At 52.9% G+C, this 26610-nt stretch overlaps 8 protein-coding genes across 8 annotated transcripts; 3 read left to right on the plus strand and 5 right to left on the minus strand.

Moving 5' to 3' along the window:
* Positions 1-363: 363 nt before the first annotated feature.
* On the minus strand, positions 364-617 carry CABS01_12359 (uncharacterized protein; the record flags this gene model as incomplete). Its single annotated transcript, XM_060545713.1, has 2 exons — positions 364-476; positions 533-617. Coding segments are annotated over 2 exons (198 nt in total), but the record flags the coding sequence as incomplete, so codon positions are not given.
* A 2850-nt stretch (positions 618-3467) lies between these two features.
* CABS01_12360 (DNA repair protein RAD57) lies at positions 3468-4853 on the plus strand (the record flags this gene model as incomplete). Its single annotated transcript, XM_060545714.1, has 1 exon — positions 3468-4853. The coding sequence occupies one exon, from the start codon at positions 3468-3470 to the stop codon at positions 4851-4853; it is 1386 nt and encodes a 461-aa protein (XP_060396571.1).
* A 1559-nt stretch (positions 4854-6412) lies between these two features.
* CABS01_12361 (GTP-binding protein ypt1) lies at positions 6413-7345 on the plus strand (the record flags this gene model as incomplete). Its single annotated transcript, XM_060545715.1, has 5 exons — positions 6413-6417; positions 6508-6631; positions 6690-6737; positions 6815-7042; positions 7148-7345. The coding sequence occupies 5 exons, from the start codon at positions 6413-6415 to the stop codon at positions 7343-7345; spliced, it is 603 nt and encodes a 200-aa protein (XP_060396572.1).
* A 1274-nt stretch (positions 7346-8619) lies between these two features.
* On the minus strand, positions 8620-9625 carry CABS01_12362 (uncharacterized protein; the record flags this gene model as incomplete). Its single annotated transcript, XM_060545716.1, has 2 exons — positions 8620-9443; positions 9574-9625. 2 exons carry the CDS (start codon positions 9623-9625, stop codon positions 8620-8622), a joined length of 876 nt encoding a protein of 291 aa, XP_060396573.1.
* A 1159-nt stretch (positions 9626-10784) lies between these two features.
* CABS01_12363 (uncharacterized protein) lies at positions 10785-13866 on the minus strand (the record flags this gene model as incomplete). The annotated part of the gene is made up of 2 exons (XM_060545717.1): positions 10785-11679; positions 11735-13866. The coding sequence occupies 2 exons, from the start codon at positions 13864-13866 to the stop codon at positions 10785-10787; spliced, it is 3027 nt and encodes a 1008-aa protein (XP_060396574.1).
* Positions 13867-15454: 1588 nt separating this feature from the next.
* CABS01_12364 (uncharacterized protein) lies at positions 15455-15613 on the minus strand (the record flags this gene model as incomplete). The annotated part of the gene is made up of 1 exon (XM_060545718.1): positions 15455-15613. One exon carries the CDS (start codon positions 15611-15613, stop codon positions 15455-15457), a length of 159 nt encoding a protein of 52 aa, XP_060396575.1.
* A 4105-nt stretch (positions 15614-19718) lies between these two features.
* On the minus strand, positions 19719-21135 carry CABS01_12365 (WD domain-containing protein; the record flags this gene model as incomplete). The annotated part of the gene is made up of 3 exons (XM_060545719.1): positions 19719-20753; positions 20881-21046; positions 21098-21135. 3 exons carry the CDS (start codon positions 21133-21135, stop codon positions 19719-19721), a joined length of 1239 nt encoding a protein of 412 aa, XP_060396576.1.
* Positions 21136-21733: 598 nt separating this feature from the next.
* CABS01_12366 (WD domain-containing protein) lies at positions 21734-24355 on the plus strand (the record flags this gene model as incomplete). The annotated part of the gene is made up of 2 exons (XM_060545720.1): positions 21734-23584; positions 23654-24355. 2 exons carry the CDS (start codon positions 21734-21736, stop codon positions 24353-24355), a joined length of 2553 nt encoding a protein of 850 aa, XP_060396577.1.
* Between the last annotated feature and the right edge of the window lie 2255 nt (positions 24356-26610).

Here is a 26610-nt window from a genome sequence, read left to right on the forward strand (position 1 = left end):
GAAGTGGCCCCATTGTAAGATGGAGATCTTCATCATGGAAGATTTACATAGCTTACTATGGAAAGAGGGAAGAAGGTGGTTACCCATGGGGAGGTTGGAGGTGAAGAAGGGGTAACACCTTGAGGGAGGGAGATAAAGCAGGTTATAAGCTCGGGTAGAATGTAGATGAGAATATTTTCAGAGTCATACTGCTGTTGCTCAGTCGTCTTACTGAGGCACAGGCATCTCAGGGTCAAGTACCTCATAAGTATGGTTGACACTCTCGGCAAGCAGTGCGCCCTCCTCCTTCTCCTAGCGTGCTGGGGTCTTGTCAACCTCGTACGCCACGAGTATGGGTAACAGTGAGTGTAGCATCCGTCGCGACTAGGTTTGACGACCGGGGCAAGAGTAGGGATAACGACAACGGCAAGAGTGAGGTTGACAACGGCGGTGAAAGTAGGGTTGGCGGTAGCGGCAGCTCGACTCCGTAGCTGACGCTGTGTATTGATCAAGGTAGTATGGAGAAGAGACAACGGGATCGATGTACACTTACATTTGATGGACGTATTTTTTTCAATCTCTCCACAGTGACTATTCGACCAAAAGTTCAAACCCGGGCGGTAGTACTTCGAGTGCCACGGCGCAAACAGGCCTAGTTGCGAACTCCACGTTGACGACTCCGCCGTGCCTTAATGCTCGAAACCTCGGGTTGATTGGAGAAAACCAGTCAAAGACAACGTCACTAGTAGCCGCGCGCGCGACAAGAGTCCCAAAAATTGCCTCCACTGTGTCGTGATCGACAGTGAGATCGGCATTCGTCAACGTCAGAACTTTTCTGCGCTCGAGGCCCGTTGAGGCTGTGGAAAGCTTGGGCGTCGAGGGGTCTGTTATTTGAGGCCATTCACATCATATTGATGTGATCATGTTGATCTTTAACGATAGCTTGAGGAGTTCAGCGCTTACTTCCCTGTCGACTAGATTCCGATCAACAGCTTTAGCTTGATGGTGTGATTTTCGAACTGAAAGCCAAAGTTACGAGTGCAGGATGTGTTGTAGAAGTAGAAGTAGAAGAATGAAGTCGAATATAAGTAGGGTGAAGTCCATGTCATCGTCGTCGATGGAGTCTGTGGGAGAGGGGAGAAGATGAAGATGCGCAGGGCAGAGGCCGTTCCTTTTGCTGAATGTAGACTTTGTCATTGAGTCGCGGGCCACCTACTACCCACCTTTCACCCACCTTACATACTACGGTGTTGATATTAATTTGACGGCAGGTGCGCCCCTCCGTCTTAAATCTTGGCCTGATATGGCAGATGAATAGCCTTCTTCAGTTGGGATTGACGAGAGTCAGAGGAAATTCGCCATCAATAATTCGCGTCAAAGAGAAAAGGAAACCGGTCCTATTTGCATACGTATTGACCATATAGATTGCTGCAGCAAAGTCCATGTAGCCAACAGAGCAAAATTGGCAGATATCCCATTCCAAAACATCAGTAGAAGGTACCTCTGCCATGCGTCCCCCTTTCTGGGTAGGTAGGAAGGCAGGCAGGCGCTTGATTGGAAGACAACTTCCGCTTAGATAGTGCGCTATTGCTTGACGTCCCTCAGTGGCTCGCTGGAGGGCAAGGATGCTTTGCGATTGGAAGATAGCTCTTCCTCTAACCGCTTTCAAACCTCGCCCCTCTAATCTCTGTACTCCACTGTTAAGGTTCCATTGTATCCGTCGGGTCGATTGTCTCTCTGCACTGACATAAGGTAGCCCACCGATGGATCCCTCCAAGTCTAGGGCCTCGAATCGAACCGAGAACGAGGCACCAGGCGTAGTCAGAGTTGGCGATGAGGCGATGAAGATCTTTCTTATTGACTAGTATACCAGCCTTAGTTGCATACCTACGAGGCTTGTTGGCTGGGCATGCTATGATTCGCCATTGTCAGAGTTGTCTGGGTTGCCCAGGCGTCTTGCCTACAGTATTGCCAAATTTGTGGTGCCGTTTCTTTGGCACAAAAAACATGGATCATTCACATGAATTAATTCATTATACTGAATGGAAAGCAACCATTTATCAGTCTCTGGGAGTCGGTGTTATATGTGAGAGGGCCTATACCTCTCAATCTCGATACTGATTAGCTACTACGGCAGAATAGTGACATGCTGGTGACTGTGCTGGCACCAATGAACCCAGCCTGAGACAGGATCTCAAATCATCACAACTATATAATTAAGCAACGCTTTGTTAAAGCTACCGGTAATCAAGTACCAAAGACGTTTGTGGGAGAGAAAGCCAAGGATGAAGAGATGGTCTAACTTCAAGTTGGGCTTGAAAATCTGCCCGCCGTCCCCAATGAACATGCTTCCGTCGCTCTCAAGCTAGATATGCCGGGATCTTAGAGATGGGATAGCCTACCTGCTGTGTTCAACATTTTGGATTGCAAGAACTTTTACCGCTTGAGTCCTTTTCCCATGTGCAAACTAATTCCACCATGCAAGCAATCCCGCTTCTTCATCCATACTTCGAGGTCTGACACCCTTCTCCCTCTTTTTGTGAGCACTACCCATCTTCCTCCACGGGTTATACCCTTAGACTTCGGCCTTCAAGCGTCGTTTTTGCTTCGGTAGCTGGCGTCTCTGTCATCGTTGTCCTGCGTGAGCATGATGATGATACCTGGGAACGGACTTGAGTCCCAAGCGATGTCATTGAAATAATGACCGACCCAGCACCCGAGTCGGGCCATCCAGAGACGCATTATATCAGACCCGTCTTCTACTTGCGTGCTGACAGGCTATCGACAACGGCAGATATATAAGAAGTCTATGTCAATGCCCAAGCATGACTAAGTAAAGGTGCTGTCAGCCCCGCGGTGGACGTTAAACTCGAACACTTCGCGGGCGTGAGAGCGGACACAGCCCGCCTCCCCATACACTCAAAATAATGAAATTGGGATCAGTTATAAGATAATAGTGAAAGTTTAAAAAGCATGCATGTCGCAAAAAGGGATTGGTTGCTTTAACTGCTTAAGTCATTTGGCGATTTTGACTCTATGCCAGTGCCAGCAGATCTCAACCAGTGGGCGTGATGACATAATCAAAAATGACCACCATCAGGTACGTACCTAGCCGAGGGAATCATCAACCTCTCTCCATTGGCTCTGTCTTTGTGATGATGGCGTGCATCAATACCTTCCATACATGTAGGTGAATACGCGCTCGTTTGCAAGATCAATCCTGGCCATAACTTCCCATTCCGTGTAACTGACACGCTACGACAAGAAGCAGCGACGCGGCCTTGGCGATCAGATCTTATCAAACATTTCACTGGCCGAACACCTCATAATGGCTCTCAAGCTCCTGTGACGATTCTTGTTCACATCTCACTCACCAGGCCTTACCATCGCAAGACATCAACTCTTCAGAACACATCGGAGACAGGAGACTTCAAAGAGAATATAGAGGCTATTCGACAATCCATGCCGCCGGACTCTCTTCACATGCCATGTCCGACCTGCTCCAACTGATACCTGACTTCCCTGTTAGGCAGTTTGCTGGACTGTTGCAGGCTCTGGAACGCCATCAGCTTTCCGTCACAGATTTACTAACTCAGGATGTCGTTGACATAGGCAAGCGCACTCAACTGCCTTTGCTTGACATCAAAAGACTTTGCGCTGCCGTCGTCGATGCCCTCCATCGCGACTTTGGCTCTGCCAACGAGCCGCCAAAGGCTAGCCGGTTTCTCAAGCGCTCTCTGACGGATCTTGAGAATCAATGGTCTACCATTAGCACTCTAGACGACTCTCTTGACCGAGCTTTGGGGGGAGGAATCCCAGCCGGCTATGTGACCGAGATCACGGGCGAAAGCGGCGCTGGAAAAACGCAATTTCTGCTATCCTTATTGCTGGCCGTTCAATTGCCGCCGCCGTATGGCTTAGGGCGCCCGGCCATATACATCACAACGGAGGCTCAGTTGTCCACCAAGCGTCTATCGCAAATACTGTCATCCAATCCGCGGTTCGCAGACCTCTCACCGGAAGACAAGCCGTCTCTAGACGGTATCCTCAGTACTTCGACACCTGACCTTGAGTCACAGGAGCACATTCTCCAATTTCAAGTCCCCGTAGAAGTTGAGAGGCGGAATACTGGACTCATCGTCTTGGACTCTGTCGCCTCTAACTATCGAGCCGAATTTGAGCGAGGGGCTCTTGGTAATCATGGGTCAAATATGGGAGCCCGAAGCAACGAACTCACGCGACTTGGAGCCTTGCTTAGAGAGCTGGCCCAAACATACAACTTGGCTGTTGTTGTCGCCAACCAAGTCGCGGATCGCTTCTCCAGTCCTTTTGCGCCCGTGGCGACCCCTAGAGCGGCGCCCACGGCCGCTGCTCCGAGTTTCACTCAGGAAAGTCCACTGGCATCGCGGAGCAGAGGGCTGAGAGCTTTCTCACCGTCGGCGGTCGAACCGACATCGTCCATAGCTGAACATGTTCGTTCTAGTATGCCTGAACCTCCCGGCCTGGATGACTTCGGCCCGCCTGCGCCTCCCGCGCTCGCATTTGACCACCAGCAACGATGGTTCACGGGATGGGGCGACGATCCGTTTGCAGACTATGGGCTCAAGACGCCCAGTCTAGGTCTTGTGTGGTCAACACAGATTGCGTGCCGCATCGCGCTTTTCAAGAAGCCCGTGTATGGAGTGCATCGGCACATAGAAGATGAAGCCGATGATCGGGGCATGCCAGCGCTCAAGAACTGGCGACGATGGATGAAAGTGGTCTTCGCTCCTCACTCGAGAGCTACGGGGCAGGGTCTGGATGGCGCTGTCGAGTTTTCAGTGACCATGGCTGGACTGAAAGCTGTGACCAAAAAAGAAGCCGATGACAACTGAAGCGGTAGCTTCTTTACAGACTTCGATATCATGAGTAGTTTCTCTAGTAGAGGAAAATTGACTGATCGGCAGTCAAAATCGACAATCTTACTACCGGCAGAGATAAAATTGTCACGTTGATGCCTGCTGGTCATCATCATTCATCATTTGAGGCCACTCAATAGTAGTGTTGCCATCATTATCTTACAAAGCAATGGAAGTAGAAGGTGGTGCGAAGTAATAAGTCAAGGGCAGTTAGGACTCCTATCTAGTGAACTAACTTTCAGGAGGGAAGGACAAAGAGATTCATCACCTTTGGGGTTGGCAGTGCTACTTTGGAGTTCCTTTTCTGACAATCATCAACCGTGTCATATATCAAAAGGGAATGGAAAGTCAGCCAAGGTCTGCACGTGTAAGTAGATATGCGGGATAAGTGAGGTTGAAGACCTGAAAAGCTCCACATGAACCGCAGAATGTGGTGTCTTGGCACCAACGGCCTCACCCCCAGATAAAGGGATACCTGTCAAGGTCACTGCTCTGGGGATACCCGTATTGCCCAAAACTTGCTTTATGTGGCGATGGCTCATGGAGCAAGGGTATTAGCAGATGATAGAACCGGAATTGATGGTAAGAAACGAAACAAGCTTTCCAACGTTGAAAGAGCCCCCAGATCAGATACTACCCGACATTTTGAAAGGAAACTTTTTCGCCGCAGGTCGCAGCTGCTGGCGGAGGCGTTTCATGGAAGACAAATAGCACTTGACCCCCTGATATTAAGGACTGCAGGAACGAGGACGGACCCCGGCACCTGCTTACGTACTGCATCCGGAATCCGATGTCCCAGAAGTAGTGTGGAGGCGCAGACACCCGACCTGGAGGACGCCACTGGATAAGGACAGGCTCAACATGTCGTCCCTGCCTTGCTTGCGTGCCAGGTGCCTGCCTCCCCAAGGTCACAGAGGTGTCTGAACAGCCCCACTGGAGCCGGTCCAGAACACTAAAAAGACGTATCACGTGCTTGATCCCGTGCCGTACTAGCCTCTCCAAAGAGTTTCATTCGTCGGTGACATCTGACTGCCCAGGTCGACGTGGGTCCTTTTGTTCCTCCCGCCAGGCGGTAACCCACTGGACACTGCACAGGACACAGGACTATGGGCACAGGACACCGAGCACTAAGGTAATCAGAGACTGGCACCTGACTGGTACTCTGTACACCGCGCTAGAAGCCTTGACGTAGCAGCAGCCTGCATTTACTCCGTCCGACTCCTACCACCTCACTTGACCTGTCCTGACTCTGGCTTTGTTGCTTTCACAACCTGGAACCTCAACACGACACCACCGAAATCCATCAACCTCCCAACACCTACACAACGTCCATATAATCGCCCAGCGCGCCTATATCCGCCGCGTCTCTCGATCCCTACCAGCCTTGATCAGATCCCCCGCTATTCACAATGAACCCCGAGTAGTACGTTGCCTCAACCGCCTCCTCCGCCTCCTTGCCTTGCGAAACGAGGAATCCTCGGGAGTCGCCGCTAAGCTGACCTTGTTCTCTCTCACAGAGTCTCCCCCCCTCATCGATGTCGTCTTTTCGATCTTTTCGCTGCCATGGCGCGCAAAGCGCGAAAATCGCCGATATGATTTAGGTTCCACATCGATACTGACCCGACGCCAGGTACGACTACCTCTTCAAGCTTCTCCTCATCGGTGATTCCGGTGTTGGAAAGTCTTGCCTTCTGTTGCGATTCGCCGACGACACATACACCGAGTCCTACATCTCCACCATCGGTGTCGACTTTGTATGAAATCCCCCACTCTGCCGACGCCGACCGATCGGCTACTGACGATAAACCTTAGAAAATCCGCACGATAGAGCTCGATGGAAAGACGGTGAAGCTGCAAATCGTGAGTTGATCCTGGTGGAGAATGTTGTCGAGGAAATGAGGCTGTCGCAAATGCTGACATTTTTATCTACTTGGTAGTGGGATACTGCCGGTCAGGAGCGCTTCCGCACCATCACTTCCTCCTACTACCGTGGTGCCCACGGCATCTGCGTCGTCTACGATGTCACCGACATGGACTCTTTCAACAACGTCAAGCAATGGCTCCAGGAGATCGACAGATACGCCACCGAGGGCGTCAACAAGCTGCTCGTTGGCAACAAGAGCGATATGTCCGACAAGAAGGTTGTCGAGTACACCGTCGCCAAGGTCAGATTACCCCCGCCGGCTGTTGATGCGACACATTGCCCGACAACTCCCACTCGGACTGTAAAGTTCTTTATTTTGACCATCTGTTTGCTAACCCTCCAATAGGAATTTGCCGACAGCTTGGGCATTCCCTTCCTTGAAACCTCTGCAAAGAACGCCAGCAACGTCGAGCAGGCTTTCCTGACCATGGCCCGCCAGATCAAGGAGCGCATGGGTAGCACGACCGCGAACAACACGAAACCCTCCGTACAGGTTGGCCCCGGCCACGGTGTCTCCTCGAACTCGGGAGGTGGCTGCTGCTAAATGTATCGTCCCTGATTTCTACGAAGCCCGCTTTCCTTACCTGTGTTCTATGGCATTTTACGGATTTTTCTCGGCGGAGGGGATACAGCTGGGCAGAATGGGCGAGGAAGGGAATGCACAGCTCATGACGGTGTAGGGATCACATTTTGGCTCGGACGATGCTGTGTCGTTCGCTTTTCTCTCCTTCCGCGCAAAGGCTGCTTTCCATACTTCTACGCATAGATGAGTGTTGATTTGGTTCGTCCCAGCTCCTTCGCACTGCACACACACAATCGACACAAGATACCTCTGTAACTGGACCCATGGCGTTGTTCACGGCAAACGACAAGGCTCCTGGTGCCTGACGGCAATTCAGAAGCCAGACTCTGGGGCGTTCGGTGGGAGACTTCTAGGGATCTCACTGAGCGCAGAGTGAATAACAAGGTCAACTCGATGTGTATTACAAGCGTAGGCTTTGTTTTGCCGGCGTATCGTGTGCTTTGCAATCAAGCTTGGTTGGCCGGGGGGCGAGCACATAGGCAACGCAGCGGGCCGTACGTATGGGTGTCTGCGCGTTTGTTCCCAGCCACATGTCTTCTCTTTTTTTGTTTCCAATCCTTGGCGGCTGCTGCTTTTCTGGTAGATAGGGTCGAAGTAATGGGCAAGTGACGTTTTCCTTCTTGATATTGCGGCAATCGAGGGTGACGATTCCGTTTGTTTCCCAGTTCGTGAAAAGCATCCCGCGTGAGGTCTCAGCCTGAACCAATCTAGGCGTTTGCCAACCTAGTCAACGAGCATTTGCATGTCGAACGAGAGTATGATGGGCGGCGCATACGAGGGTTTCGTACAAGATAGCGTTAGGTTTTACTCTTTACGAATCACTTGGAAGTGAAACCAGGAATCGAACCTACTCCCCAAAGATAACATAATTGGTTTCCTACCATACATTTCAATCAGTATCCCTTTCACTACTCATATCACAAGTACTGCCCTTTCGCATCAAAATTGTTCTTACATACATAGGAGAATATACTCTAATAGGTAGTGAATGGGTGTGGCCCATGATTAAGGGGGGAGAGAAGAGTGTTACCCCTTAAGGAGATAGGAAGTGAAGAAGGGTTGGGGACAGGTCACGGGACAAGTACTTTGCCCGGGCGTCTTTCCCGCTCTCCGACTTGGTATCCTTCAAGCGGAGAAGTGCCATAATGAAATGGAAATACAGAAATCGTGCAGCCGGTCGCTTGTCGTTGAGTAATACCGATTCTCTGTCCTGAAGATGTCTGGCTCTGCGAGGTCTATCCCCACCAGGTGTGAGGGTTACGTCGTGAAGGGGGTTCATCCTCTATGCCCTTGTCGAGGATGTCGATCTTCCATCGTTTGAGTGGCTGTTCTTCCGGATCAACAGGGACAATGACTAGCTTATAATGGTTGAACCAATACTGGATCAGCGTCGAAAGTAAAAGTGAATGCGCCGGCCCGCTCAATTCGCCCGTTCTCTCACGGAAAAGGTGATCCAAGATCTCATGAAGTACGTTCGAGGAATACGGCACAATGTTCGCGGCGGCATAGCGCTGAGGCAGGGGTTGAGCATGCTCGTCATCTGGTGTGTCTGCTAGATGCATCCACGAGCCGGTGGCGTGACACCAGCAGTGTTCGTAGGGTTCGGCCCAAAGATTTGCCATCTCGGTGTCCGTCCTGGAGATTTCTGCGGCCTGGTATTTGCAAGATTGCCCTCCGTAGTACAGCAGAGCTTTATTGCGGAACCAATTACTGATTCCCAGGGACTTTGTCTGGTATCTATCAAACCTGCCGTAGTAGGTCTCCACACCCTGGGCTATGGTCCTGGCACAAGGTCCCCAGAGGCTCGCCACGTTGAGATGCTCGATAATATGGGACCTCTTCTGGAACACTGTTTGGCCCAGGGAGTCTCGGCACCTTTTCCATTTGATACATTCCTGCGCCGCGGCATCGCTGTCGATTTCTGCGGATGTTTCTCGAGGGGCCGAGAGATCTTCTTCGATTCGGCAGATCTTGTAGTTCAGATCGAGCCCACCGAGACGCGCCATCGGCACATCGATGCCTTCTCCCTTCAGGCGAGAAAGCTCTGGTCCCTCGATGTCTTTGAACTCGTCGAGTATCTTGTCCAAGTGTATCGAGGTTTGACGGGTTATTTTCTAGATCCTGAGACAATCGGGCAATCTCAGAGTGCTGTTGGATGCGGTGTGGGATGCCGTTGTCGGAGGGGGTACCCGCCGGTATGATGTCCTCGCCGAGGTCGTTATAATATCCTCGTTGGCTCATCTCGTTGGTCTCGTCTTAAGTGTTGGATGATGAGTGTTGGATGATGGATATCGATTGTTGAATGTTTGGCTGATACTCAAGGGGGGAGGGAGAGACTTCGGGGTCTTGAACGCAGGCAAAAGGCAAATGGAGATGGATCTATGGCGATTCTTGGAGGCGGCATATTGGGTTTTGTGGTTTCCCTCGACTTCCAAGTATCTTGTTATCAAAGAAAATGAACTTTTTGTGAGTCAGAAGTACCATCAAGGGTCACTTGAAAGTTCTCTCCAGTCTCCTCACACTAAATTTATCACCTTAGACTTAAATTCAGAAAATCTTACATCTCCCTAATCCTTCAGATCAGCGTCGTATTCAGATATTAATGGAAAACTGAGATAGATACATTCGAAGCCATGTGTCGTGTAAGAAGGTGGGGGATTCTGGAGATAATTTTGGTGGGAGAGCTCGATGGTGTTGGCGGACTTTTGAGCCGGCGTGATAACGATGTCCAGGACTTTGGTGCGTGCCCAGATGTCTTTGTGTGCAAATGCGCAACGACTTGGTCAGGCCAGATTTCAAAAGCAGTGAGTTGTTCTGGATGGAGATGTCGAAGTAGTCCGAGCTACTGGCAATTATGACCATGGTCCTGATGTTATTCTGTCTCACTTGATGTTGCAGTATCCGTCGAGGCCTCTACTTTGAACGTATAGTCCCATCGAGAGGTCCAACACAAGTCGGTTATTTGATACCTCAAGGTGCCACCATCACTGACGCGCCAAGTAGGCGAAGTATCAACACCAAGAAGGAAGAATGCAGGCGCTCTGAAAGTTTCATTTCGTATCTATGGGAGATCTGTCCCTGGGTATTGTCCAGCCAAGACTGCAACTGAAAGATCGCGCATATGACGCGCTCGGAACTGATGATAAGAGCAAAGAACAAGATCATCGATCTTGAAACCGAGCAGCAAGTATCCATCCATCTCTCGGCCCTCTGCCCCATTTCCCCCTTCGACATAATGTGGCTCTTCTTCCAACATGATGCAACACCTTATGCCATGGTGTTGAGACTGAGAATGAAACGTCGTGATGGGGTCATTTCAAAGAAAAGGAAAACAAGATGCAGGGCCGAGCCATTTAGCCCTACAGATACAAGTAACGGTACAAAGTCACGGAGTGACTTATCAAGCTAGGCCGAGAAACTTAAGGGCCTTGCGGCTGTTTCCCTTCCGGACCTGGTTCTTCTTCAAGAACATGGGCATCAAACGTCTTTCCTCGAGGTCTAGATCGCTCTCGTAGTCCATATCGACGGTTAAGATGGATGTGGCATCGCCGACGCTTTTTCTGTCGCCTCGTCGTGACTTGAATCGGCGACTCATGATTGTTTCTGCGATGGAAGAAGGTCGGGCTGAAGTTCTGATAGAGCCTGATGCCCTATTCACGGCCTTGCGACCACTGGAGGATGGCGGAGACATCGGAGGGCTCATCGAAGCCTGAGGGAATGCCGAGAAGTTCCCGGATTGCCGCTTGCTCTTGACACTACTCTCTTCAAGCTTCTTGCTTTCTTCAGGCAAGTAAAACTTGGAGATGCTAACCAGGGTCTTCCAGATGGTGGACACAAAAGTCGCAACTTCCGCCTCTGTTGCGGTGGATGCGAGGAGAAAGTTGGCCTTGGAAACTGCCAGCCCATCTCGCGAAGATGTCGATGCGGCAGATCTCGATCCCTTGGACTGGAGTGAGCTTGAGCTCGATGCCAAGTCACTCACAGTAGGAATACGTCCCAAGGAGCTACCTCGAACATGAGTGAAGGGAAGTGGCTCCTTGGCCTGAGCATCAATGACTTGGGCAACTTTCATCAAATCGACGCCGACCAACTTCTGCAAAGCGAGGATGGTGGCAAGATGATCCGGAGGGTAGTCGAGAATCAGAAAACGGACTTCGGAGTGCGCAGCAAAGAAAGTCTCAAGATGAGGAATGATAAGCGTCGCCAGAAGATATGAGTTGGTGAAAGGGTTGTCTTGAGTCTGGTTGGCCAGTGGCTGTGCGGTGAAGGACTGCATCGCGTTCGCAATGAGATATCTGAGAAGTTTCGTTAGTCAAGAGGCGGAAAGATCACCCAAAGAAAAGAACTTACCGGAAATCCAGCCTGCCGGTCCTCGAAATGCCGCTCGACTTTGTGCCCAACTTCTCAAGCTGGCTAGTTACTCCAGAGACAAATGTTTTCTTGACTCCACGTTGCGCACCTATGGCCAGGATTTGGTCTATTCGGTGATTGTCTTTTCTTGGACTTCCACCAGGCTCAACGTCCCGGAATATCGGCTTCCACAGTGCGTCCATCTCGGGAAGCAACGGAAAGTTGAACTGAGAGAACCCTCTTCCCTTGGGTGGGAAGTAGATGTTAAGCACTGATCTGAGGGAGTTCTGCATGGCTACAGCCGTCTGACCGTGCACGGCGTTGAAATCGTGGAACTTATCCTCCGACTCGGACACCGTGGGCGGAGGGGTATGCGCAGGCGTAGGCAGAGCTGATCTTATTACAGTCCGGGTGAAAGGCTGGACAGACTTCGCGGTGTAGGTCGGACCCTGGTAGGAGAAAGGGTCGTACTCTTCTGTGCTGACCTTCGTCGTGGACGTGAACTGGGTGACTTCGGGCTCGGCCAGTTGCCAGGTTGGAGTCTGCGGGGTCGATCTGTCACCATCCGCAGTAAGCGTGCCGGAGGAAGCAGAAGAAGGCAGTGTAACAGGATAAACACCTTCTCTGAAAGCCTTGATCATGTATTCCAGGATTGGGTCTGGACTGTCGTCCTTGAAGTGAATGACTAGGTCCTCATAGAATGGTAGTACAGGTCGGAAGGGCGTCTCATTCAGTTCGACATCCTCGGCATCGGTTCCTCTGTCGACATATTTCGACCTAGACTTGGTATGCTTACGTTTGCGCAGTCTCTTCTCGGACGGTGGAGGGGCCGGCAATGCCTTGTTGACTCCCTTGTTTGGTCGGGCTGCTTTGACATAGATTGTTTTCGGGCCTTCGACGCGCTTAGCGCTACTTTCGCGCTTTTCGGCGTCTTCGATGAGTTCAACTACCGACACAGGGCGACCCTCGGCAACCTTCTCGGCAGTAGTCTTCTCAGCGAAAAGCAACAAGTTCTCAGCGAAGGGCTTCTCATTGTGAATTTTCTCAGCAGCACTTTGCTCCTTAGGCTTCAGCCGCATGAGAGTGTCTCTATAGCGAGAGTTGCTTCGATGGAGATGGCTAATCGACTGTGATCGCTTCAAAGTCCTGGAAGAGGCGGATGACTTCATACGGACGAGTGAGGCTTGTTCGATGTATATTGGCTCTGTCGAACGGATGCTGAAGACGTCAGATCTGGGAGATGCCACGTCGAGAAGGCCAGGAGCGTTAGGTGAAGAAGATGAGAATACATCATCCCGCTCGTATGCCTCGCCCACACAGCTCGGAGACCGAAGTGGAGCAGTGACGATGGGTTTACCGTCACTATCAAAGCCTTCACCGGAGACTCTTTCAAGCTCGTCGAAATTCGTGATGGCGAGCCTGGGTGTTGGGCCATGATGTGGAGTCGTAGCCTCGACTTGCCCCTCCTCCTTGATATGATCTTCACTGAACTGGCCACCAAAGACGTAGAAGGATGCCATATCACCAAAGGTATCGGCGAAGCTATACATGGGTAGGCTCATGCTTCTCGGGCGCGGACGGCCGGCGGGAGTGGTGAGATCGATGTCGCTGGAAGGCTGTAAGTTTGCAGTTTCCCGGTCGAGAGCATCGGCAGCACGCATAGCTCTGGTGATGGGGTCTTCGCTTATTTCCTCCGAGGTATCAAGGAATGAGCCGCTTGAGTTGGCGGGGTCCTCGAGGCCGGCAACGCCACCTTTAACAAGGTCATTGAAGATTGCTTCGGCTTTGGATATATCCCCCTCTGTCTCATTCCGAGAGATGGCTCTGATGCAGACCGTCTGCGCGCTGGGCGTACCGCCATTCATGAAGACCAGTCTCTTACGCTTGGGGTTCGAATCCTTCAAGAATTCCAAAGCGGTGTCCCTTCTCTTGGCGACAGCATTGTGAACTCGCCTGACAAACTTGCGCGCTTCAAACGGCTCATCGGGGTTCTCGGGTTCGAGGAATTCCTTGACGCTGGGAAGGATGGCAATTTGCGATGATATAGGTAGAAGACGGAGCTGAGTCGAAACGAGGTCATGGGGACCCTCGAAGGCAACGAGGCCGCCATGGTATTCAGCAGGCTCGGCCATTGGGAAGAGTCGTCCAGGGAGATGAAGATTGATAGAGGCGTGAAGTTCGCGAACGAATGAGCTGATTATGAATTATGTGGTAGTCGCGGAGAAGAGGTGAGATGAAGCGTTCAAGTAACGCAATTGAGTGTATTCGATTGTCGGAGAGGCCTTGCTAGCGAAGTGAAGAAAACGTCGATAAAAGGCGGAAGGTGTGAATCAGTGCAACCAGTTGCCGATTCTCCCACGTTGGCCAGTTTCGTCCAAGTCAACAGCAAGAGCAGTGACGAGCCGAAAGAGAGAAGAGAAATTGGGATGCGAAAAATGGAGAAATCCAACGGCCACCGGGCGGGAAAAGTATGATGGGCAGACCTGGAGAGAATAAAGAGGTGTAATGGAGTAGGCGTAGACGTAAGCGCGGCCGGCGGCATAAGGGCCAGAAAAGGTGGCTTGGCTCTACCGAGTCGATGTTCCTGATTTAGGGAGACAGGAGAGAGTAGACAAATAGTTGGCGTCTCCAAGCTACGCCCCAAGTCGCTAGTCTGGTTGGCAACGACGCAGTGGCTTCCCGGCGAGAAAAAGGGGATGCGATGTGGAAAGAGTGACCGGATGTCTGGGACGGGATGGTGCGGTAAGCTTGAGGCCTTGTTGGGGTTGGTTGCCTATATGGAAAGATGCGTCGTCTTGTCCGGATGAAAGAACGAACCAACCAAATCAAGACCAGAATCCTCAGCCGAGCATCTCATGATCAAATTCCAGTCGTAGTGCAATCCAATTGTGTGCTGCGGCCTGCCAGTGTTGATTACCTTAAGGTACCTCACATTACTGACCACCTGAGGAAGGACTGGCTGGGGCAACGGAAGGTGGCAGACGGCAAGAGGCAGGAAGCAGGAGGTATTGTCGAATGATTCCTGAGGTTCAATGTAGGTGACCCTCGTGACGCCGGAACGCTGGATGCAGAAACGGAGGCGCACCAAGAAATGGAATTGAAAAGGTGAAGACTAAACGGCGCGTCTGCTCTCGGTGTGGGATATCGGAATCCGTCTTACTTCGCCCTTGGCCAACGCTCACTATTGAGCTAGCGAGACTGCGTGCGTTCCTTAGTAAGACGGTAGCGTTCAAAGACACTTCAGGTCGAGATGGGTGACTGGTGGTGGCAGGTCTGGGGCGTTTAGTCGAAAGGTTTACGCTACTTGCTACCACCTACTTGTCTACGTAGAGTTGGAGGCTTGGGGCAAGCTCCTCGGCGCCTTCTCCCTGGTCGTTACTGAATGGCTTGAGACTAGGACCCAAATCGATAATCCGATTTGACCTCAGCGTCGGGTGTCGCAGGAGCCAGTCCGTCGGCGTTTCCAGCTTCGGGGAACAATGGCAGACTGCTTTGGCAGTTGTGCAGGCCGCCGTCACTTGCATCATTGATCGGCTAAGCCATGTAGCCGTTTGACGAACCTACCTACCTACCATGGTAGACTCGTATCGCCGGTATCAGTATCTGGACGTTGCAACTGCGGGCTGCTAGCACGACGAACGAAACAAGCGAAGCGAATGTAACACAGAGTCTGCGAGCACTCTGGGCTGACAGCTTTCTACACAACATCTTAAGGCAAGACTAGGTTCCTTGCGGGTACGGTTGCGACGAGTCTGTGTCGGACAAACAAAGTTGGCCAAACAATAGCCTCCATTTCATCCAGGGCGAACGGATCGACCTACTGCGTAGGTGAGTGAGTGCGAGGCAAGGGTTGTATTCATAGTCTGAAGGGACGGGCATAGTTCCCCATCGAATGCCGTCCCATAGTGTCCGCAAGGCAAGATACGACCCATGCTCTTTGCAAGACCACAGGGCAGCCCGTGCAATAGAGAAACAAGAGGGAAGATCGGGAGGTTGGATGGCTTAGGAGGCTGGAACAAGGGACGCCTGGATGCGGCACTTTGCGATGATGGATGGCGTTCCTTGTGTCTGGCCACTCAGCTGGAGGAGGGTGTGGAAAGTGGGTCTACAAGACGGCGGCTGGCGGGGGCCTCACGGGTGGTCCAGGGTTCAGGGTTCATGCCAGGCGGGCAAAGCGTGGACGAAGCAGGGGCTGTGGACAGGGGTACATGTACTCGAAAAGGAGCCTTGCCCTTTTGGGCGATCGACGACAGGCCTGCTCTTAGTCGGGGAAAAAGGGCCAATCGGCAAGGCAGGATCTGCTCTGGCTGTTTGCTTCCTACCAGTTCCTGCTTATTTTCACACTGCTTACGGAGTACCTTTCGTTCATTTCTCACCAAAAATTCCAGCGAAAGATGCCTACAGTAAGGTAGATTCTCACACTCTTTTGTTTGCACTTCCGCCCCCTGCGTCCTGCCTTTGCACGACACACACGTGTCTGCAGGGAAATCCTGTTCCTGCATAGGCTGCGTGACAAGGGCTGTAGCCTGTTCGTCCGGAAGCATTCCTCGAACCTCATCTCACCTCTACCTGTCATATGGGGTTTGACAAGCTTATCACGAGACCTGGTCCTTTGCAAACGGCCGCTGTTCGAGTGCCGCCCATCGCCACCTTGAGTTTCCTCAAATTGGGCAAATTTTACCATCGATAGTACAAATTTCGACAGAGTTTCACGTTGGAGCCCCCTTTGTGTGTCGCAGAACCGAGGCACTCGCCCTCAGATCCCCGACTCGCGCCACCAATCCAACTCTATCCCGCATAGTTGCTCCCTAGCCAGAACTCTGTGCCATACTGCGTGTATACGCGCTCCTCTTCACTCACCATCTCCACACGCCGTCGCAGTCTACCCGAGTTTTCGCTCTTTTACGAGCAACTAGGTTGGCCAACCGTGTCACGGACACGCGTGCAGTCCACAATACGAACAATTGCTATCGGCATCAGGGAACCAGCTTCTTGCCACGCTATCAGTCTATACTTTGGCATGGAGGGATCACTAGGACGCATCTGACGAGACAGGTTTGCCGAGGCAGACACTTTACGACACCAGACTCGATACAAATTTTGCACGGACTCGTTCGCTTTGCCTTCAAAAAATGCGCCTCGATTTTACCCAGCACGCATTGGGAACCGTGGTTCCAGCAACGTACCGGCTCCGTTCATCAATGATGGGAATGCAACGGATACTGTTAGACTTTATATCCTGGCAAAGAGCCATTGGCTGTATGGACATCGCTCTTCCTTGGGCGCCAACAACATGCTGCATAGGCGCCATCATGTCGAATTTTGTCATCCATCAGATTTATTATAGCGCTCTCAACCACGAACCTGCGCGCGTAACATGGCCTTTACAGAGATAGGTACACCAGGAAGCCCGAGCCCGGATGTTGTCCGACGTTGTACGAAACGACCAGCATACCAGCTCTGGATGTGCTCATACAAAAGCACGCCAAGTTACCTCGCCATTCTAGGATGCAGCTTACTACTTCATTACCTACCTTGGGCATATTCTCAGGCTCCTTAACTTTTTTGGAGCAATCTACTCTCTGCCTGCAGCCATCCCACACAAATTGCTTTTTCGTGGGCAAATTGAAGAGGGATCTGCCAGCCTTGATTAGCGCCGCTCCATATCCCAGCTGGGCAGCAGATCGATCTTCGATAATCCACAACGCGGCGTCTCTGGGGCCTATCCCGTGTTCTCGGATCGCCAGGCAGTACGTTGCTCTAAACTATCAAAGGGCTGATCCAGCCAGGCTTTGAGCGTTCCCCACCACCACTGTATCGTTTGCCCTTTGAGTCAGTTCCTGCAGTAACGGGACGACTTTGTCATCAGAGGGAGCGGTGAAGGGCTTGAAACAGACTAAATGCGGCCTTTGTTGTACGGCAGACAACCTGAATCGTTGAGACGGTGGCCACGGATCACAACGTTGCCTCGATTGGGACCACGCCAACCGCCCTAGACTCTTCGATATTCCCCACCACGTTTGCATAAGCTGTGTCTTGCATCACCTGCAGCATTTGGTCTTTATGTACCATTTTTTCTGCATGATAATTGTCCGGCGGCTCACAGACTGCGCTACACACGTACCCAGTGCACACGTATACACTTTGAATATATTCGAACGCGTCGTCGCGAACCCGCCGGCTGGCACTAACGATTTAGACAAGACGTCTCAATAGACGCGTCGTGGACCTTGAGAAGGAATCAATGCGTTTTTCACTCAGCGTCAACATATCGGCTGGGACCCATCAAGCCGAGGCCACGGAGCGGCTAAAGTGTCTCATCTATAGCCGCACTTGGGGAAGCCTAGATCCCTGATCTGCCCGTGCGGTTTGATGGGAAATGTGGAAAACGAAGAAAGAAATCTCCCTTCGACGTCTGTGTTTCATCTGTTGGCAATAGCGAGACCTTTACATGGCCACCTGTTAGTCGACCCAAGGACGTCTTTACATGCTGTCAAAAGATTCAAAGTTCGAGATTCCCGCGGCTCTTCTGGTCGCACAAGCCCTTCCGCCGGCAGTCGTACCCCTGACCCGTACGTTGATCGTGGCCGGCTTGAAGAACAGCCCATAGTTCCCCAATCCAATCCAGGATTCCCTTGGATGGACAATTCAGCTCAAGCTTGGCTGCATCGTGGTTCTGGCCCATTGCCACTTTTTATATTGTGATAGGCGAGGGTGGCAGCTAGGCGATCGCCGCGTTTCGGCAACCTCGCATGCTCGCACGGGCTGGCAAGCCATTGAAGCCACTAATTTCTGTTAGCTATTTGAGCAGATGTGCTTGAATACGATGCCAGTCTCTCCACCAGCCACGGGCATGCAAGTGGCACTTGCTGGCGTGAGTCTTGGGGATCGGCCATCATCGTGGACGACCTAGTATGGCGGGCCTGGTTCGGAAGACTGATCCGGGTGACCGGGCCGCTAGATAAGTGCTGAGCACAGAGGCAGCTCCCGCATTCTAGGAACACGGATGAAAACATATGCGGAATTGAGGACGGCGTTTGAAAGGTCATTGGTATGAAGTACTCTGTATACGAGCATGGTACGCCAGACTACGATGATGACCATCACATATCACGGCAGCTCCCACAGAGCAACACGTGGAGCCCACCCGAACGAATAATTACAATCAGTCTTTCCTTGGTGAAATCGGCGACATCCAAGCGGACAAGATACGCCACGGATCGACCGGCTGCATGGAATGCCGCAGATGTCGACATGCACTGCATCTTCCGTCGAAAGAGAACAGCAACTTAAATCCGAGAAGGACGTTGATTCCATACCCTCGGCAATCTCAGGTGAAATTCAGAGACCCATGTAAGATTCTGTCCGTTTGCCACGTCATCCGAACCGTTGATGTTTGCCTGTATAGCTTTGTAGATGTGATGCCGCCAATATGCCACTTCCGATAAGAGACTCCCCAACAATAGCCATTGCCTCGGGCAGGCCGAGACACTGATGGCATTCAGGCAGTCTGGATGAGGCGTTACTGGTGAGCAAACGCGCGCGACGTTATACTCTCTTCGGAAGTACAGTATCTTTGACTGGGGGAAAGTGATAGGCCAAGTAAACGAAGCAGCGGTATTGCCCAACATCAGAGACCATCAGTGACCGCCAAACTACATAATTCTGCTGCCTCCATCTAGCCGTATTGGAGGTCAGGATGAAATCTTAGGATTGAGTTGACCGAAAGCCTATTGAGTGATGCCCTCATGCAGGAAGTAGCAAGTCTCAACATCTCGGGCTTGGAGCAGTCGATGCGAAACCGGTTTTTGGTTATTCGCATGTCCTGATCTCCGCTCCTTCTACTGAGCTCGTGACGTGTAGCTCATGATTGCATCACATTGGCAAGCTCGCCAAGCAGACGAGGGTGACGTGAAGATCTGATGGCAACAGAATGCGAGCCAGATCGCGATGCCATTCCATCTCATTGACTAGACTGTACTTTCTAATCATCCTCCATCAGCGCAGCCAACTCCGCTTCCTCCTCAGCTGTCATCAAAGGCTCCTTATCATCGTCCTTCCTCTTCTCCCCCTCACCCTCTTGCCCATCAACAACCTCGGACGCAGCCCGAATCTCCTCGACCGCCGCATCCAACCCCTTACGGTCAAGAGGCCACGTCCGCAACGTACAGTCGATACCAACACTGCACAGCACATCCGCCGCCGCCGCCGCCGTCGAAGAACCCCGCAGGACGACAAGGTCGGTGATCTCGTCAAAGTGCGCGTCGAGGAGGGCGTACAGCTGGCCCGATGTCCGGTCCCAGACCTTGATGTGCTGGTTGATTCCCGCCGTGACAACCCAGTCCGGCGTGAGCGCGACGGCGCGGACAAAGTCGCCATGCTCAAAGGCGTCTTCTGCGGAAAAGGCCTTTTCGCGGAGGAGGCATTTGGCGGTGCCGTCCGCGCTCGCGGTCCAGAGGTCGACTTCGTCGCCGGTGATGTCGAAGAGGACCTTGTACACGCTCGTCTCGTGTTCTTGGATCGTGAGCTTTTCTTCGCCCGCGGCGGCGGCCTTCTCTCCTCCAGCGGCAGGGGGCTGGTCAAAGGGAAGCTGCGCGTACGAGTCGAGGCTGATCTTCCACCGGCGAACGTGCGGATCACTGCTGGCGCTCACAAGGACGATCTCGTCCGCGGTGCTGAGGACCGGGTCGATGGCGAGGGACTGCAGCGACATCATGGTCGTGGTCGGGTCCTGGAGAACGTGTAGCTTGCGCCCCGCGTCGGCGTCCCAGACGATAATCTTCTTGTCTGCACCGCCGCTGACGAGGATGGTCTTGTCGCCGAGGCGCCCGCAGACCAGAGCCTTGACGAAATCGGAGTGGCCCTCATACTTACGGCCCGGTCGGCGCGTTGTGGCATCCCAGGACCAGATTGCCTTGTCCCAGCTGCCTGCGAAGAGGGTGTCGTTGGAGGCGCCGCCTGTTGCGAGGCATGTTACTGGGACGGAGGGGCCGGTGTACTTTGCTGTGGTGGTTCGTGTCTGTGATGTGGTGAGCCCCTGATTTCGAGATGGGCACTATCTCACTACAGCACTCTGATGGGATGGAATCAAAGAGGCCAGGGGGGAGAATCCCAAGACTCATGCCGCAGGTATGTGAGAATCTTACCTCGATGTTCACCTTAGATACCCTTCCACCAGATTCTGCGACGAAGACGGAGTTATTGGACTTGGTATCCTTGATGACGGCCAAGAGCTTGGAGGGCATGCGCAGCGGGTTGCCAAACGTGTTTCCCTCCTTCTTGGCACGCTGCTGGCGCTTTTCTTGCTGCGTGCTACATAATTGTCAGTCATTCTCTTGGTAGCCTCGTTCAACGTATACTTACTCCGTCTCGAAGAAGGTCTCTTGGTTGGTTGACTCCATGTTGAGGGGTATTTCTCACGATCGCCCAAGTCCTTGGACCGTTCCTTTCAATAACTGTAGGATAAAATACGTACAATGCAGCTCAACTCAGTCTTGGTTAAAGATACGATAGTCGGTTAGAAGGCAAAAAATGGGTTTTGGGAATTTTGATGCCTAATCTAGGTAACTCTTCGGATCGCCCACTTTCACTCACAAGCTGCATTTCTCATCAATTCTGATGCCTGCGATGCATTTCTGTGAAAGCAGTGACAGCCCCCCCATCTGTCACCAAGTGGTTGGAGAAGAGGACCAGACTGAAGAAGTACGTACCTGGCGGGGTTCTATCAACGACCCCTGTCCCGCGCCTGTCAAAAAGTTGCTTTAATTGAATTCGCGACGCGTCTAAACGCGTCCCTCTCAGAGTGCCTCTGTCCCACCATCACCACATCGATTCTCTCAAACACTCATCTCCAACTACAAGACCCCAATTGACGATACCACGACTCTTCAAACGGTCAGCTTCACTTATCACTCATAATCACCGATCTCTCCGAGACATTAAGAGTTCAAAAATACCCATGAACAAGATCTAAACCACATCCCACACATCAACCCCGAAATGGCCTCCTCCCTCGCCCCGAAACCGCGGCCGAGGCCGGCGCACACCACAGGAACAACCCGTCTCGCCTACACTCCCTCAGGCGCCCGCCTCGTCACCGTTGGCTCCAACAACACGATCCGCCTCTACCGCACCCACCACGATGGCGAGCCCTTCAACATCGACGACTGCCCCGAGCAAAACTGCGCCGTTGCCGCATCTGACGCCTTCTTCGTGGTCGGCTCAGAGGACGGCACCGTCAGCGTCTACTCGGTCGAGGACACTACTTTCGAGCGCTTCCTCACTCGCACCTCCCTACCAGTTCGAGACGTCGCTCTATCCCCCGACGCAAAGTGGTGTGCCGTCGCCAGCGACGAGCTCACGGTCAAGGTCGTCGATACCCAGGATAACTCTCGCATCCGCGTTCTCAAGGACCACGGGCGCCCGACGAAGCACTTAGCCTTTGATCCCAAGGGCGGGCTCTTGGCGCTGGCGTGTACAGATGGAGTCATATACGTCTACTCCATGACGGCAGAGACGCCGGAGCTCATCCGCAAGGTGGACGGCATCATTGGACCTCTCGACCCCGAATCCGAGAACTCGGCCAAAATTGTGTGGCATCCCGACGGACGGGCTTTTGCGGTGCCTACGCCCATGCACGATGTCCAGGTCGTGTCCAAGAACGACTGGGAGAAGCAGCGGACGTTTGCCAACGGGCATTTGGGTGATGTCACCGCGGTGGCGTGGTCGCCCAACGGCGCAATGCTGGCGACGGCAGGAAAGGACGGGAAGCTCTTGATCTGGGAGACAAAGACACAGAGCGTGATTCAAAAGTTTGACTACAGCAACGTCATTGACATCACATGGCACCCCAAGGACAACCTGCTGTCGTTCACAACGTCTGACGGCGAGGTCTACATCTACCCCAACCTTATTACGGAGCAGTTCTCTAGCTTCCTGCAGCTGCCTCGCCAGCCTGCACCTTTTATCCACGATCCCCTCTCCGAGATCTCCAATAACGCCAGGAGACCAGATGCCAACGGCAAGGCTGCGATCCCGAGCCGCCCTCGCCGCGATTCCCTGGGCAGTCTTGACTCCTTCCTCAACGGTGAGGACGGCTACGATGATGGAGACGGCTTTGTTGTTGACGATGACGGTGCGGGCTACTCGACGGGGCAAAAGAGGCCTCTCGATGCTGCCGGCGACGACGGCGACCGCGCGAGCAAGCGCCGCCAGCTCGCGCTCAATTTCCACGAGGCCTTCCAACCAGGCTCGACTCCCTGGCGCGGAAACCGCAAATACCTTTGCCTGAATATGATTGGCGTCATCTGGACGGTCGACCAGGACGGTCACAACACCGTGACGGTAGAGTTCTACGATCACGAGTTCCACCGCGACTTCCATTTCACAGACACATTCCTCTACGATAAGGCCTGCCTGACAGAGCACGGCGCTCTGTTCTCGTGTCCACCGCAAGACAACACGCCCGCCACCATCTTCTACCGCCCACACGAGACGTGGACGCAGCGGACAGACTGGCGGACTGAGTTGCCCAAGGGTGAGGCCGTAGTTGCCATGTCGCTGAGCGAGTCTTTCATCACAGTTACCACAACCGCCAACTATGTGCGTATCTTCACCCTCTTTGGAGTACCGTACCGGGTCTATCGGCCCAAGAGCACACCCATGGTCACTTGCGCCAGCTGGCGTGACTATGTCATAACGATGGGCAACGGCCCCGTCGGCGCAGACGGCAACGCTCGCCTCCTGTACACGATCGAGAACATCAAGCGGGACGAAATCTGCCAAAACGAAGACACCGTCGCACTATCCGATGGCGCGACGTTGCAGAGCGTCTTCTTCTCAGATGTCGGCGTAAGTTTACACGCCCCTCCTCCCCTTCTTCCCTTTCGGACATAGGGATGCAGTTTCGCTGACAGGCAGGGTACACCGACTCAGGATCCTTGCATTTATGACTCGACAGGCACTCTGCTCACCCTGCTTCACTGGCGGAAGCCCTCGCGCGCCTGCTGGGTGCCCCTCCTTGACACAAAGCTTCTCCCGCGTTTAGCGTCGGGAAGGAAGACAGAAACCTACTGGCCAATTGCGGTAGCCGACAAGAAGTTTCACTGCATCATCCTCAAGGGCGGGGACCAGTACCCCTACTTCCCGCGGCCGCTGCTGTCCGAGTTTGAATTCTCCGTGCCACTAACCTCCGCTCCGGCTCCCGCTCCGGACTCGGAGGGTGCGGGAGGAGAGAACGGCGACGATGAGGAGGATGAAGGCCGCCGCGAATCGCGCAAGCTGGAGCAGAAGCTCCTGATTTCCGGCATCCACTCTGCCCAGCTGCGCGATCTCATTGACCACACCGACGCTACGCACTCCCAGAAGACGGGTCTTGCACGGCTGGAGCTCGAGCTCGACAAGACGCTGCTGCAGATGCTGGCCATTGAGTGTCGCGAGGGCGAGGAGCGCGGCATGCGGGCGCTGGAGCTGGTGGGTCTGATGCGCGATCGGACGGGCCGTATGATTGAGGCGGCGGGTAAGGTTGCGGAGCGGTACGGACGGTCGATCCTGGGCGACAAGATCCGCGAGATCGGAGAGCGGAGAGTCAGCGGGATGGATGTTGACGATGGCGACTTTTAGCCTTTTTCGTTTTTTTGGTCATCCATGGCTTGGATGGCTGCTCCGGGAAGGGCACATAGTCGGGAAGGGGGCTAACCCCCCTCACTCCCCATGTCGGGAATTGGGTTTCATGGTTGTTTGGATGGGTCCTTCCCGTCAGTATAAGGAAAGGCGTTTGGATGATGATACGATAGTGACTACTTGATGGTCTGCGTTTGTCTTTTCCCCCTGCGGAAGACGTGAAATGAATGACTAGCTAATACAAAGGCGATATCCGTACAGATAGAGGTTCTTTCCTTTTTGCTTTTTTCGGCAGTCATCGTCGTCCATGTCGTGTTCCTTGTAAAATGTCTAAAATACGGAGTCGGGACAGAAGGGTATGAATAATACGAGGAATAAGCACGTCGTGTTCTCCGCAAAGGGAGCAAGATATCACTGTGAAAAGGCGGAGATCTGTCCGTATCGTCGTTTTCGTGTGTGTGTTTTTGATGAGGATGTGTCGCGGTTCATCTCCCATACGTGGAACTCTCTGGAGCACAGGTACGAGGGCGGCACCCATGGCACCGGTCCTCGCGGACTTTCCGAGCTGATGTTTTTTCTACTGTGTAGGGTCAGAACGTTGTGTCGATATTTGACTTTGGGTCGAATTGTTCGCCCTCCCTTCTTTGGACACTAGGTTCTTCCAGAGGGTGCCCATCCAGAACTTAGAAGGAGCCTCTGGGTCCCCGGCCTCGAACGGCATAATGTCGGACGTGATGGGTGCATAAGCCCAAACACTCAACCCCCCGGATCCGAGACTCCTCCGTGTAAAGTAAAGCAGCAAATCCGAAGACGAAATGGACCAAGGCGAAGACTCGACTACGACACGCACCGACTGGAACAAACAACAAGAGGGCGTCCACGTGTCTCTTGGTTGGGTTTTGGACTTCCATCCTCGTGCTGGAAGTAAGGGTTTCTCGCGGGACCCTGGTCGAAGTATTCGCACCACCACAACCTCAACTTCTTCTCGATTAAGTTCAAGATTGAAAGATGTGTTGTCCCAAGACATGCCGTCTTCGTGTCAAGTTTCTCTCTCTCGGCAGTCCAACCGAGACGCCATGGTCGTTCTCGGAACACTGTGCCGAGTTCCCAGCAGCACTCTTCGTTCCCGTGTGCGCGGGGACGGTGGAGGAGGGAAAGCGGAATGGGCGGCAAGGTGCGGCCCGAATCCGGTACACGGTGACCAGAGCCTGGAGGACAATGGTGTATCCGTCCCATTGCCTGTTGTTTTTAGAGGCTTAGGTGTCATGTTCGGCCACGAAGACGAAGGAAAGAACCATGCTACGCATCCATTGACGCGTTGTGGGACATCACCGTTTGCTTGCATGCATGTTGTCGTGATTGCGACATGTTACCCTGTCTTATTTGCAGAACGGCCATACCGTAGTTAGACGTAGGCTACCCGCGGGATCTGTCCGGTGCAAACTAGGCAAGGGGGCGGAAGGATGAACAACCATACCCGGAATTCGACAGGGTAATGCAAAAATTAGAGTTCGAGTCGAACGGGGTAGATCTCGGTCGTGGGGTTCTTCTTTGGCTTCGGATGTGTCGTTCCACGGAACCAGTCACCATGCTGTATAGAGCAGGCTCTTGGAACTAGTCCGTTCTGGGTTTCAACTCGATACGCAAAGGTGGACAGCAGCGATTTGCTTGTTAAAGAAGAATCTCAGTAACTTGAAGATGAGACGAAAGGTACACCAGAGCTCTGGGTTGGGCAATTCTCAAAGGGCTCCCGGAAGCCAATTGTATGAGTCAAACTTCTAGAAGCTTGGCGATTCGCCGTGAGACGAGCGTCGACGTTACATCTTCAACGTTCTTCGGACAGAAAGAACGCTTACCGCAGAGAGAGTTCGCCGGACCCGGCTCGCGTTACATCAAGAGCGGACCATGGAGATGGGCCGGGGCCTTAGGTCACAGGTGGTGGTGTAAGGAGTAGGAGAGCCAGTGCTGGTCGAGAACACTGTCGGATCGACAACGTTGAGGTGCTCGATCTAACAGTTGCCTGTAGCAGCTTCCATTCTGACATGATGAGTGCGTAGTCCAGCAAAGTGTCCAGTAGTCACACAAGGCTGGACGGATAGCGGTTCTGCTGAAACGTTGGGACTGCAGTTCGTTCGCTCAGGCCGCCATCCACAAACTCGTTCGTTTGGAAAGAAGTCAAAAAGCTGGTTCAGGTGGATGCAAAGAGCCCTCAGGAAGGATTAGAGACTTACCGGTTGTGCGGCAGTAGCAGTCCG

The sequence above is a fragment of the Colletotrichum abscissum genome (genome assembly GCF_030869225.1).
Source record: "Colletotrichum abscissum strain IMI 504890 chromosome Unknown Scaffold_37.1, whole genome shotgun sequence".
NCBI lineage: Eukaryota > Fungi > Ascomycota > Sordariomycetes > Glomerellales > Glomerellaceae > Colletotrichum > Colletotrichum abscissum.